The 15393-nt window shown below is 41.5% G+C and overlaps 1 protein-coding gene across 2 annotated transcripts in view; it reads left to right on the top strand.

The window, feature by feature from the left end:
* Window positions 1-15393, top strand: part of DHDDS (dehydrodolichyl diphosphate synthase subunit) — a 77232-nt gene that overhangs the window by 47537 nt on the left and 14302 nt on the right. For both annotated transcript variants that reach the window (XM_069756756.1, XM_069756755.1), the window contains exon 8: window positions 6965-7072. In XM_069756756.1, coding sequence (XP_069612857.1) covers window positions 6965-7072 — 108 coding nt within the window. The remainder of the gene's footprint in view (window positions 1-6964; window positions 7073-15393) is intronic.

Genomic DNA, 15393 nt, shown 5'->3' with positions numbered 1-15393 from the left:
TCAAAGCTATGACATTTCTGAAATCTCATTCACGTATTTGGTTGCTTTTTCCTTACAGAATTGGAAAACTGCTGCGTTTTTTAAATCTGCAACGTGTCAAATCTTTCATAATTCTTACAGAGTTTTAGAAAGCTATGAGAAAGTGCACAAAATGCAGTTTTGTATTTTGCTGTGTTTTTGGTGACAAAAAAACAAAATTTTATTAAACGTACTGTAGTCAATGATGCACTAAAAAGAGCAGCAAAACCTGCATCTGGTAAACCGTTTCTTTACTGCCACGATGGCAGGTTTTGACTGCATAAAAAAACACAGCAAAAATGCAACTTGTGAACATAGCCTTAGTGCTCTTTCCTGATACAGTGCCTTGTGAAATTATTCACCCCCTGGAACTTTTCATCCTTTTCCCACATATCATGCTTCAAACCTAAAGATACCAAATGTAAGCTTTTGGTGAAGAATCAACAAGTGGAACACAATTGTGAAGTTGAAGGAAATTTATTGGTTATTTAAAATTTTTGTGGAACTTCAAAAACTGTAAAGTGGGGCGTGCAATATTATTCGGCCCCTTTGACTTAATACTTTGTTGCGCCACCTTTTGCTGCGATTACAGCTGCAAGTTGCTTGGGGTATGTCTCTATCAGTTTTATACACCGAGAGACTGAAATTCTTGCCCATTTTTCCTCGGCAAACAGCTCGAGCTCAGTGAGGTTTGATGGGGATCGTTTGTGAACAGCAGTTTCCAGCTCTTTCCTCAGATTCTCGATTGGATTGAGGTCTGGACTTTGAATTAGTCATTCTAACACCTGGATATGATTATTTGTGAACTATTCCATTGTAGATTTTGCTTTATGTTAGGGATCATTGTCTTGTTGGAAGACAAATCTCAGTCCCAGTCTCATGTCTCTTGCATACTCTCAACAGTTCTCTTCAAGAATGGTCCTGTATTATGCTCCATCCATCTTCCCATCAATTGTAACCATCTTCCCTGTCCGTGCTGCAGAAAAGCCAAACCATGATGCTGCCACCACCATGTTTGACAGTGGAGATGGTGTGTTCAGGGTGATGAGCTGTGTTGCCTTTAGGCCTAATATATCGTTTGGCTTTGTTGCCAAAAAGTTCGATTTTGGTTTCATCTGACCAGAGCACCTTCTTCCACATGTTTGGTGTGTCTCCCAGGTGGCTTGTTGCAAACTTTAAACAACACTTTTTATGGATATCTTTGAGAAATGGCTTTCTTCTTGCCACTTTTCCATAAAGGCCAGATTTGTGCAGTGTACGGCTGGTTGTTGTCCTATGGACAGACTGTCCCACCTCAGCTGTAGATCTCTGCAGTTCATCCAGAGTTATCATGGGCCTCTTGGCTGCATCTCTGATCAGTCTTCTCCTTGTTTGACATGAAAGTTTAGAGGGACGGCCGGGTCTTCGTAGATTTGCAGTAGTATGATACTCCTTCCATTTCAATATGATCACTTACACAGTGCTCCTTGGGATGTTTAAAGTTTTGGAAATCGTTTTGTATCCAAACCCTGCTTTAAACTTCTCCACAACAGTATCACGGACCTGCCTGTTGTGTTCCTTGGTCTTCATAATGCTCTGTGTGCTTCAAACAGAACCCTGAGACTATTACAGAACAGATACATTTATACGGAGAATGGATTACACACAGGTGGATTACATTTATCATCATTAGGCATTTAGGACAACATTGGTTCATTCAGAGATCCACAATGAACTTCTAGAGTGAGTTTGCTGCACTGAAAGTAAAGGGGCCGAATAATATTGCACGCCCCACTTTTCAGTTTTTGAATTTCCTAAACGATTTAAAATAACCAATAAATTTTTGTTCAACTAATTGTGTTCCACTTGTTGTTGATTCTTCACCAAATATTTCCATTTGGTATCTTTATGTTTGAAGCATGATATGTGGGAAAAGGTTGAAAAGTTCCAGGGGGCCGAGTGCTTTCGCAAGAAACTGTATTTCCGATACTGGAAAAAAACAGTAAAAGCCGCATCAGTATCACACATACCGGTGCCTGGGAATCGGTGATAGTGTACGCGCTGTTCCCCCAGCTCCGGGTGCTGAAGAAAGCTTGCATCCTTGTTCACTGCTTGCACAGCAATCAGTGCGAGCAGGACTCAATGTTTACAATTGCATTCAACTGCTAACAGCTAGAGCAGGCAGCAGTTGATGGGAGTATTCATACCCCGGTGCCTGCACTATAAATCTTTTTTTTTTTTTTTTTTTTTTAAATTGCATGGGTTCCTGTGTATTTTTGATAACCAGCCATGCATAACTGACTGCTATGGGTAGCAACCCTCAGCAGTCAGCTTTAGCAAGGCTGGTTATCAAGATTAGAGTGGTCCCCTCACATTTTTTTTTTCATTTTTGTATTATTTAAATAAATAAAAAAAGCCTGTGGTCCTCCCCATTTTTGACAACCAAGCTAAAGCAGACAGCCATTGGCTGGTATTCTCAGGTTGGTAAGGGGCCATGGTTATTGCCCCTACTTCCCCTAAAAATAGCATCCCGCAGCCACCCCGAATAAGACGCAACTATTAGATGAGCCAATTCTGGTGCTTTGCCCGACTCTTCCCACTTGCCCTGTGGCGGTGGCAAGTGGGATTGATGTCACCTTTGTATTGTATGGTGACATCAAACCCACAGGTTATTAATGGAGAGGCGTTAGACGCTTATCCATTACTAATTCTATAGTTATATTGTAAATAAACACACAGTAAGAATAAAGTGCTCTATTTGAAATAAAAACAACACACAAAACACACTTTTACTTTATTTAAAAATAAACACCCTTATACTCGCCTATAAAATTACTAAGCCGTGGGCTTGATGTCACCTGACAATACAAAGGTGACATCAGCCCCACAAATATGAACCCCACTTGCCACCGCTATAGTGCAAGTGAGAAGAGCTGGGCAGAGCGCTACAATTGGCACATCTAATGGATGCCACCTATCCATGCTCCCCTTACTAGGCTGAGAATACCAGCTCCCAGTTGTCTGCTTCAACTTGGTAGTTGTCAAAAATAAGGGGGACCCCACACCATTGTTTAAATTTATTTGCTTAATTTAAAAAAAAAAAAAAAACTGTGTGGGGACCCCTGTATTCTTGATAATCAGTTTTGCTAAAGCTGACAGCTGAGGTTTGCAGCCCACAACTGTCAGTTTTGCCTGGCTGGTTATCAAAAATAAAGGGGAATCCACGTCATTTATTTTTCTTTCATTTATTTTTTATAGTGCAGGCAAATAAATACTCCCAACAGCTGTCACCTGCTCAGGGAACAGCGCTAACAGTACCTCTGATTCCCAGACACCGGTACTTGTCACAGTGATGGCACACGGATATTTTCCATGTGTCATCAGTATGCACATTTGCAGGATATTTTGCGGCTTGTGCTGCTGTTACAAAAATGGACATGTCAGCGGACACATGAGTCTACGTGTGTATGTGTCTTCGGAATGTGTGAAAACTCGCTACACATAACGGAAACACTGATGTGTGAAAGAGCACTTAGACTGTTTTCCCACTATAGACCACCATCTGATAGTTTGGTGCCCAGACATCAACACAGGCCTCATTTAGATTGCCGTAATTTGGGAGCATTTTGGCATACATAATACATTAAGTCCAAGTCCATCCTTAGGTTTTATAACCTGAACGAAATGTGGTAATGCTGTGGTGACCTATCAGTTGGTAGAATCGCAAACACAGATTCTGAGAATTATCAGAATGACAGATGCTACGATTGATGGTGTTCTTTTATATCTATCTACATATGTGAAATCTTTAAAGAGGTTGTCCAGCTTTGGGTACAATTTATGTACTTAAATGCATGTATTTTGCGCTAAAAATCATTTATGCAATGGGGTTTCATTCCAAAGGTTACACCATTTTGCTTCTATGTACTCTCTTTTTTTTAATGTATATTTAATGTAATTATATAATTTGGACATAAATCACCCACGAGGAGATCGGGAAAAATACGTATAACAAAGAATTAAAACTTGAAGAAAGCTGCGCTAACGAGCAATTGGCCAATCCCTTTAACTGTGAGCTTGCTTTAACAGTTTTATTTATGTAGGATGGAAAAAAAGTGAAAAATCTGCCCTGCTGGTAAATAAATGCAAATCCAGGTCCACACTAGGATATTATACTGCTGTAGTCTGTAGCTAAAACTGTAAAGAAGTCTTAAGGTACCTTCACACATAACGATTTAGTTAACGATATCGTTGCAACGTCACGCTTTTTGTGACGAAGCAACGATCCCGCTAACGATCTCGTTATGTGTGACAGCGACCAACGATCAGGCCCCTGCTGGGAGATCATTGGTCATTGGGGAATGATCAGGACCTTTTTTTTGGTCACTGATCACCCGCTGTCATCGCTGGATCGGCGTGTGTGACGCCGATCCAGCGATGTGTTCACTTGTACAAGGGTAAATATCGGGTTACTAAGCGCAGGGCCGCGCTTAGTAACCCGATATTTACCCTGGTTGCCATTGTAAAAGTAAAAAAAAAAAAAAAAACAGTACATACTCACATTCCGATGTCTGTCACGTCCCCCGCCGTCAGCTTCCTTGCACTGTCAGCGCCGGCCATAAAGCAGAGCACAGCGGTGACGTCACCGCTGTGCTCTGCTTTACGGCCGGCGCTGACACAGTCAGTGCGGGAAGCTGACGGCGGGGGACGTGACAGACATCGGAATGTAAGTATGTACTGTTTTTTTTTTTTTTTACTTTTACAATGGTAACCAGGGTAAATATCGGGTTACTAAGCACGGCCCTGCACTTAGTAACCCGATGTTTACCCTGGTTACCCGGGGACATCGGCATCGTTGGTCGCTGGAGAGAGCTGTCTGTGTGACCGCTCCCCAGCGACCACACAACGACTTACCAACGATCACGGCCAGGTCGTATCGCTGGTCGTGATCGTTGGTAAGTCGTTTAGTGTAACGGTACCTTTAGCATTTCTCAGTGACTACAAGTTTTATGTAAAGGGAACGTGTCAGGTCCCCCAATGTTTTTTTTAAACGTTCGCCTTATGCAAATTAATCTAGACTAGTTAATTTACTCACCGAAACTAGTCCAGGCTCAGCAGGTGCAGTCACTCCGTCCTGGGTGACATTGACAGTCCCTGAACTGCCGCAATGTTTTCTAAATGTTTTGTTACCTGGGATAGAGGAGAAGAGAAGAGCAGTGGAGGGTTCGACTGCAGCTACTGAGCACCGATTACACTTGGTGAGTAAATTCAGCAACATAAAAGTTCAGTTTGCATACACGTGTGCATTTGTATGTAACATCTAACACATTACTGTAGTGAGGGACTAAAATGTAATGGCGACAGTTTTAAAGCGCTGGATAACTGACAGGTTTACTTTAAGAAAATGATTATCAGCCCCACATTTCTCTGCCCCTGACTTTGCAGCAGGAGTTGGGTCTAAACCTCCTGCACAGAGCTTTAGAAAGAGGTGTAAATTGCTGAAAGGGTTTGATCACGTTCCCCACCCTCGGCTTCTCACAAAATTAGAATATCATCAAAAAATTAATTTATTTCAGTTCTTCAATACAAAAAGTGGAACTAGTATAATAGTCATGACAGAGTGATGTATATCAAATGTTTATTTCTGTTAATGTTGATGATTATGGCTTACAGCCAATGAAAACCCAAAAGTCATTATCTCAGTAAATTAGAATACTTTATAACACCATCTTGAAAAATGATTTTATAATCCAAAATGTTGGCCTACTGAAATATAAGAGACACCAGAACCCACAAAGCAGACGAGCTGAAGGCTGCTATCAAAGAAACCTGGGCTTCCATAACACCTCAGCAATGCCACAGGCTGATCACCTCCATGCCACGCTGCATTGATGTAGTAATTGATGCAAAAGTAGCCCCGACCAAGTATTGAGTGCAGTTACTGAAGATTTTTTTCAAGCTGGTCTGATAAAGTATTCTAATTTACTGAGATAATGACTTTTGGGTTTTTATTGGCTATTAGCCATAATAAACAACATTAACATAAATAAACACTTGAAATACATCACTCTGTTTGTAATGACTCTATATAATATATGATATACCGTATCTTATATATCATATATTCAAATTTCACATATTCCAAATTGACATGCTTTAGCATGATGGAGTGCAACCTTTTTTGTGTATGGAGGTAGCTGCTCCTGGTATGCACCTATGCACACTAGTCTGGATGTGCCAGTCAGTTTTTTGTCTTTTCTAATGTTAGTTTACTGATCGAGCACTCCACCCTCCACCAGGTGGTAATTTTAATTACAGCAGTTCCCTATTTACCTATAAATGCAGGCATTGCTGACAGAGGTGTCCACATTCACCCAGGAATTCAGTCATCAGCCTTAGAGAGGTATTCACACAGGTCAGGGACCCATCAGGCTGAGACCACCTTGACGATGGTTGATGGGTACTTACATTTTTGGCCAAATTTTAAGCTAAGCGTCTCATATTTTTTTCCCAATCATCCAAAGCCATTTTGCTATTCAAATTTCACATATTACAAATTGACATGCTTTGGCACGATAGAGTGCAACCTTTTTTTTTGTATGTTCTATATGGAGGTAGCTGCTCCGGGTATGCACCTATTCACACTAGTTTGGATGTGCCAGTCAGGTTTTTGTCTCTTATATAATGAGTTTCACTTTTTGTATTGAAGAACTGAAATTAACTTTTTGATAATATTCTAATTTTGTAAGATGCACCTGTATTTTCCAGATTGGAGCGCAGCACTGCAGTGGTGTGCCTCTTTTGAAATGAAGACACCAGGACTATTGTGGTAATATATAATTTTCCTAGGCATTTGTACAAATTATAGAAGATGGCCAGCCCCTTTATTTCTACAGAACAGCACACAGAAAATTAGACTGAATTTAAAGTCCTGTAATGATTCATCACTTCTTTAATCTCTTGTTAGACTTCACATGCCTGCTTGGTATTCCAGTCAGTGTTGTGGCCAGAGTACACCTTCTGGAACCTATGTGAGGCTGTTCTGCGTTATCAGTATAACTACAGTGCAATTCAGGTCAGTACATTGCTCTATTACACACCTGTATATTGTATTTGTTTGGTTTATTACATTAAAAGGTTCACTTACATACAGAAAACTACTAGTGCTACCAATAGTGTACAACAACCTGATGTTAAAAAAATGTACTATCACAAAATTAACTAATTTTAACCAGATTTTCTTTGTAACTATTTTTCTATTGAAATAAATAATCTTGAATTATTCTTGTTCTCCCACTGGCCACATTGTTGACTTTTTATTATACAGCAATAGACTAACAAGCAAGGTAGGAAAGGAGAGGATGCTGTATGCCATCACTTGCTGGAGACTATAGTTTTCTAACGTTCCTCAGTCAACTTTCTCCAAATTACTTCACTGTCATTGCAAAGTACCTATCATTAGTGTAGGGGTGCCCCGTTTTGGTTAATAAGAGTGGGCAGCCTCAGACTGGTGATTTTTTTTTTTTTTTAAATCACCAACTAAAAGTTCAAAAGTAACTCTAAAGTCCCCAGAAAAGAGCCTGACTTTCTAAGAAAAGTCAGGCCAAAACTTCCAACTAACCCTCTTATGTGACTGTAAAGTGGGACTCCGCTTCTCACACTTACTTGTCCACTATGCTATCACAATAGGCTGACCATAAGCTAAACGCAACACGCAGCCAGTTCATACATCCATACCACACTTTGCTGCCACCAATCACTGTTTTGCTAGACCTGTGAGATGCCCGCCCTGTGCGGCACACTAGCACACACTACCCAGCTTTCCAAAGCAGCTGGCAGGTACACTTCTTGCACTCTTGCATACACATGGTAACACAACTAAGCTATACTTGGCCTCTTCAAATTTGTGAGCACATTTAGAGCAGCAAGGAACAAGCTCATTACATTTTAGATTGAGGCCATGCGCACACGTTGCTTTTTTTGTGTGTTTTTTTCTTGGTGAAAATGCTTAAAAAGCGCTTACAAAACGCATCCCATTATTTTTAATGGAATTCCACATTATTGTGCCCATGCTGCGTTTTTTTCCACAAAAAAAGCATCGCGGAAAAAACGCAGCATGTTCATTAATTTTGCGGAATTTCGGCAATTTTTGCCGCTATACAATTGTATTCGGACGCTCCGGAAAAAAAACGCGAGAAAAACACGAGTGAATTTCCTGCTAAAGGAGTCCGGTTTTGCTCAGGAACATTCTGCAAACATTCTGCAACGTGGGAACATAGCCTGAATATTTGAAAAAGTAAAGGAAATGTGTAGTGATTTTTATTTTTGTATTTATTATAGATTCAGTTATTTTTAATACATTAAATGTACTGTTAACATATTTTTGTTTTTTTCTGAAGCCTCTGGGGGGCTGCCATTTTTATTTTGTGTGTAAGTGTCTGAGCACGACACTTGCACATCTCAAATGCATTGGGCCGCACAGTGGCTCAGTGGTTAGCATTTCAGCCTTGCTGCTCTGGGGTCCTGGGTTCAAATCCCACCAAGGACAACATCTGCAAGGAGTTTGCATGTTCTCCCCGTATTTGCATGGGTTTCCTCACACATTCCAAAGACATACTGATAGTGAAATTAGATTGTGAGCCCCATCGGGGACAGCGATGATGGAATATGATAGCCCTATATAAGCAAAGCCTAATAAATAATAATACAACAGCCCATGGGCATAGGAGACTGATCGGTATCCAACCGCATTGCCTACAACTGTTAGCTGGGCACGCTCCTTAGGCTGTCCAGGTCACATGCCTGGGGGAGCCAGGCGCCATTTTGTTGTAGTACAGAGCTGTCCCCTTGTTGCCGCTCAGAGGGTACAGCACTAGCGATGATAGGAGGTGCAAGGATGTGGTGAGCAGAGCATAGGGGCCAAGAGTGAGCTATGCTTGGCAACCTGGAATTGTACTACTGTTATATTGCTGAGCTGTTATCAGCGGTGGAAGAAACGTCAAGAATACTGCTTATGGCATCCTGGGATTAATAGTTAAGTATCGGGCTGCTGTAATGTACTCACAGCCGCAGTTAGCACTGCAGAGTTCATAGTGTGATTCTGTCTGGTATCCTATGATATTGCGTTTATTTATCTAATCCATAATGTTATAAACTTTACAGTCTAATTATGTGCAGAGCGGTAATAGTGCACATAAGTTGTGCCATCAAGAGCAACTGTCAGCTAAAATGTAAAGCCGATTCTAAATTGTGATCTTGGTATCTAAGCGGTTAAACAGTGTATATATTTTCTGGTTCCTTTTCTTGGTTTTTCTGAGCTCTTTTGTGGGGCTTTAGGGGGTGAAGAGACTGTACTTATTTTGAGGTCTGTTTATACTGGAGTTCTTCATATGTCCGCCACGAGCATGAGAACCCAGTTCCATACACAATGTATGCTGACATTGTGTTACAGCTGATCCCAACTTGCATCTGCTGCATTGATGGCAGTTGAACCCTAAATGGGGTGAGGGGGGGCCCATTGTAAACTCTTTGCAGCGGTCCCAACCCCGAAAATGATCGTGAGGTGCCGATGGGTTGTTATAGAGTCTGGTGTCTAATAAAGGCCTCTGTGTCTACATTTTTGTACTTCACAAGCAGGCAAGTATGTTACAAGTAATGATAGCAAAGTTATCGATCTCAAAAATACTAACACAAACCATTTTTATTTTAATATTTTTTAATTATTAAAAGTACATGAAAATATGGATGAATTTGGTATGAGTAGCAAATAATGTCATTTTTTTTCTACACATTGAACACAATATAAACAAGTGGTCCCCAACCTTTCTGACCTTAAAAGCCACATACAGCTCTGAGAGAGGGTCGCAAGCCACATCCAGCTCCCACTCCCCTCACGGTAGAGCAATCAAAGCCCCCATTATGGGTATAATAATAGCCAAAGCTTTTGCACAGAAATCACCTGTAAGCAGTATACCAAGATCCAGGGGCTCCCACAATACCCCCATTCAGCATTCTCCCAACACATTGTCGCATCCAGCTTCAAGTGTCTCTTCTGATAAGTAGTATCATCCTGTCTCCTGCTTACCATAGTTAAATTATCTCTAAACATATGTGCATCCAAATCTGCTCTTCTGTGCAGAGCTGCTCACAATATTCACCATTTTGAGATGTGCTCTTCATACCTGTTTGCTAGGCCTGGAGCTAATACACCAAGCTGGTAGACAGCCGCGAGCCACAATTCATGGGACCGTGAGCCACATGTGGCTCCCGAGCTACAGGTTGGGGACACCAAATTACATTATGTGGGAATTGAAATGGTTGCAATAACAATGTAGCTCATCCTGCAAAAAAGAAAAGCTCTCATACGATTATGTTGACCAAAATCTAAGTGTATGATTTGTGAAGGATGAGTATGAAAAAACAAAAGCAAAAAACTAAAATGGATGCAGCAGTTAACAAAACTATAATATATATGAGCAATTCCCTTTAACCTCCTAACAATGCTGATATACCGTTATGTCCACAGCATTAGTCCAGTGGTCAATTACATTCATTCTCCAGCTATAACACCACCATCTCCTAAAAGTAATACTAAAGTAAAAAAAAAAATGTCATACCTAACACCAGATCCCCGCCAGTCCACTGGCAAACCATGGCAGGGCATGGTCAGACCAATCATGTCTGAGCTCACACAAGATGTCAGAATCCCGGCACAATGCTGCCCATACTGATACATTTAACAGTAGTGGCCGATCGGGGGGACCAATCGGAGTGAGAGCCCCAGAGCAACCACTCCCTTTACTCCCCGGTAGCTACGCTGCTGACTTCTAGTTTATCTACATGTCCCATAAACAAAATGGAATAAAGTGTGATCAAAAAGTTGTATGCTTTCTCAAATGATAACTCTGCAAATTTCAACTCGTTTCCAAAAAAAAATCAAGCCCTCACACAGCTTTGTCTGAAAAAAGTTTGACTTTAAAAATATGTTGACGTAAAAGCTTGATTTTGTTCCAAAAAGCAGTGAAATCTAAAATATACACAGTTGTGTGATACGGTGTTTGTCCCTTCCTGATTTCCTATTCCTTTTGCATGTTTGTCACACTTAAATGTTTCAGATCACCAAATAAATTAAAATATTAGACAAAGATACCACAAGTGAACACAAAATACAGTTTTTAAATGAAGGTCTTTTATTATTAAGGGAAAAATAAATCGTCAGAGAAAAGTGACCTCAAGTAAATGCCGAGCTCCAAAAGCCAAATGGTCTTTCTTTCAGTCTGAGCCCAGGAGCGTGCCAAAACAGTAGTTTATGTCCACATATGTGGCATTGCTGTGCCCAGAAGTACCTTCCTTACAAGTTAAGGGGTGTGTGTCTACAATGGCATAAGCTTGGCACAAATTATAAGGCACTGAAATGGCATTTCTATGGAAAAATTGCAGTTTTCACGTTGCAGAACGCAATATACATTAGTTTTTAAAAACATCTACGGTACTTACACCTTTTTAGAAATATTTTGAGGAGGTGTAGTTTCCAGAATGGGGTCACTTCTTGGAGGGAGAACGCTTTTTTTTTTTTTTTTTTTTTTTTTCCTTTTATCAACCTAAAAGCCTTTGCAGTTGTCTGCCTTAACTACGGTATGTTGTATGAAAATAATTATGGTCACATGTATGGTGTTTCTAAAATCGGGAAACCAAACATAATAATTAGAGATCTATGTTTTCATCTTTTCAGCTAAACACAAATTATTAAACACCATTTAGGACTTAAAAACATTCTTATTGAGGGTTGTTTTCTATTCTGACGCATCAAAACCTCTGAAAAAAATTTTTCCAGCAAGGTATGCACTCAAAAAGTGAAATAGCTGGAGGCAGCAGAGCAATACTAAAGCTCCTTCTTGCCCATTCCCAAACCTCAAGGTTCAAGTGTGGAGAGCTACCAAAAAAATGTTTGAATTCAGGGACTCATTTATAACAGAGCCCTTCTAGAATAGCTACATTCTCAAGATGCTCAGTTTGGTCAAACTTAGGCACCCATCACACATCCTGGTGATTCCTGTACTGAAAAAAAACGGTACATGTACGTATGTGACATCTGTGCGCTGTCCGTGTGCCACGTATGTAATGAAAGAGAGCATAGCAATTAAAGGGTTTTCTGTATTAAAGATGTTCAGAGATAGAGATAAATAGCGATGAGGAACATGATAGATGATAGAAATATGTAATTGTGATTTCTAATCAGTGCTTTTCATTCTTATTTTTCTGTACTTGTATTTATTTATTTTTTAAAAATCAAATGGCGCTCCTTCCCTTCTGAACATCGTTGACTTCAGATATTTTCTCAAAATAGCTCAAAACTTATTGACCTAAATTTACTTCAAACATGAAATGCAATGTGCCATAAGTAAACCACTCAGAATTACTGGGATACGTAGGACCATCCGAACTTACTACCACATAAAGCGAAACTTGTCAGATTTGAAAAATTTGCCGGGTTAGGAACATCAAAAAATACTATTTACCTACAGGTATAGTGGTAATCTGCAGTTAAATAGTGTCTAAATCCTGGTAAGCGCACTACTGGATCAGCGGCTACGGGGAGAAATGCAAGTTGTTGTTAGTCATCTCACTATACTTTGAGCACAATGTGTTCTCCCCACAGCTCTTTGGCAGCCTGGTGTGTGCAGGCTGTCAATTAGGCTGTCGTCACACTAGCAGTATTTGGTCAGTATTTTACATCAGTATTTGTAAGCCAAAACCAGGAGTGGGTGATAAATACAGAAGTGGTGCATATGTTTCTATTACACTTTTCCTCTGATTGTTCCACTCCTGGTTTTGGCTTACAAATACTGATGTCAAATACTGACCAAATACTGCTAGTGTGACGGCAGCCTTACTGTGCAGGGGAGAGATTACAGCACGGTGACTAAAAGCCCCCTGCACCACCCCAATGACTGAAAGCCAGCTGCAGCAAGGAGAATATAATTTAATTTTCTCCCTGTAATCACTGCTCCAGTAGATCAGCCTAACATGATTTAAATGCAATTTATCTGCAGATTAAGCCCTATAACGGCAGGTAAATAGCTTTTTTGGATGCGACAGGTTCCCATTAAATTGTACATAATTTTGAAAGAATAAGCTGCCTTGGTATGGTAACCCCTTTCTGACATCGGACGTAATATTCCGTCCATGTGACCTGGGCCTATTTGACCATGGACGGAATATTACGTCATCGCGATCACCTGCACTCACGGAGGGTGCATGGGCGATCGCTGTCTGGTGTCAGCTGACTCTGACACCCGGCACTTTAACCCCTGAAACATTGCAATCGAACACAATCGCAGCATTCCAGAAGCCACAGAGGGCTGACAGCCCCTCTGCCTTTGGATCGGAGACCCTGCGGCATGGCGTGGTGTCCTGATCATTGCCATGGTGACCCGATGTCGTCATGACTAGGGTTGAGCAAAACGGATCAGACAATTTCAAAAATCGCCGACTTTTGGCAAAGTCGGGTTTCGTGAAACCTGACCCGATCCCACTGTGGGATCGGCCATGAGGTCGGCGATCTGCGCACCTAAGTCGCGTTTCGTATGACGCTTTAAGCGCCATTTCTCAGCCAATGAAGGAGCACGCAGAGTGTGGGCAGCGTGATGACATAGGTCTCGGTCCTCACCATCTTAGAGAAGGGCATGACAGTGATTGGCTTGCTTTCTGCGGCATCACAGGGGCTATAAAGGGGCGTGCACGCCGACCGCCATCTTACTTCTGCCAATCTAAGCTTAGTGAGAGGTTGCCGCAGCTTCATCAGAAGAAGGGATATAGTTAGGGAGGGAAGATTAACCCCCAAACTGCTTGTGCTGTAGCGATTTCCACTGTCCAACACCACCTTTTCTTTGCAGGGACAGTGGAGTTTTTTTTTTTTTGGTGCATCAGCTCTGTAGCTTATTAGGCTGCCCCTATAAGGCTCCCTGATAGCTGCATTGCTGTTTGTACGCCGCTGTGCAAACCAACTGCTTTTTTAAAAGCAAAAATCCTGTTGCTCCTTTCTGCACAGTTATCTTGTTTATTTGTCCACACTTTTGTGTGCAGCAGTCCTTTTTATTGCTGCCATACTTGTCCTTTGATCATTGTAGGGAGATTGAAATAGTACTACAGCCCTTGTATTTTTTGATATATGTGCCAGCCACGTTCTGCCACTGACATTGTGTAGTGTAATACACTGGGCCTGTTTTTTGCAGCATTCTCCACCCCAAAAAACAGAGAGTTAAATTGCCCACAAGTTTCTATACGTCAGTTCTGTTGGTCGTATATCTGGCAGCCACGTTCTGCCACTGACATTGTAGTGTAATACACTGGGCCTGTTTTTTGCTGCATTCTCCCCCCTCCCCCCAAAAAAAAGGGAGAGTTAAATTGCCCACAAGTTTCTATACGTCAGTTCTGTTGGTCGTATATCTGGCAGCCACGTTCTGCCACTGACATTGTGTAGTGTAATACACTGGGCCTGTTTTTGGCTGCATTCTCCCCCCAAAAAAGGGAGAGTTACATTGCCAACAAGTTTCTATACGTCAGTTCTGTTGGTCGTATATCTGGCAGCCACGTTCTGCCACTGACATTGTGTAGTGTAATACACTGGGCCTGTTTTTTGCTGCAGTCATCCCACCAAAAAAAGGGAGACATAAATTCTCCAAAAGTAAATATACACCTTCTACCTTGTTTAACAGTACCATATAACGGTTGTTATTTTGGTAACATTTCCCCAAAAATGAGGAAGTCTGGTGGAAGAGGCCGTGGGCGCTCGTTGCCAGCTGGTACTGATGGTGGTGGTGGGTGGTAGTGGAGCATCTGGTGGTACTGGGAAAAGCAAGATAGCACCAAAGGCTGGAGGTGTTGAGCCAGCGTCATCGTCTGGCTACACAAGGCCTCGAAGGCTCCCTTATCTTGGAGTTGGAAAACAGCTTTTAAAGCCGGAGCAGCAGGAACAAGTTTTGGCTTTCCTTGCTGACTCAGCCTCTAGCTCTTTCGCCTCCTCTTCAGAAGGTTCGAAATCAAAAAGCAGCGAATCGTCAGTGGCTGCTCTTGGTTCGGAAAAAGTAGCTTCCTTGTATCCTTCACCCAAAACAAAAGTGAAGGATGCGGCAGGCAACACAACACTTTACTCCATGGAGGTCTTTACACATACTGTGCCTGGGTTAGAGAGGGAAATTGTTAAAAGCCCATTACAAGATGAATCGGACATGGAGTGCACAGATGCACAGCCACAGCTAGATTATTATGCTGTTCCATTGACTCAGATCACTACATTGCCCTCGCAGTGTACTGAGCCAGAATCTGACCCTGATGAGACTATGGTGCCCAGTCCCGAACGCTATAGCACCTTACACGGTGACACAGAGGACGGTG

The sequence above is a fragment of the Ranitomeya imitator genome, chromosome 3, assembly GCF_032444005.1.
Source record: "Ranitomeya imitator isolate aRanImi1 chromosome 3, aRanImi1.pri, whole genome shotgun sequence".
Lineage (NCBI taxonomy): Eukaryota > Metazoa > Chordata > Amphibia > Anura > Dendrobatidae > Ranitomeya > Ranitomeya imitator.
This window is presented reverse-complemented; position numbering and strand designations above follow the sequence as displayed.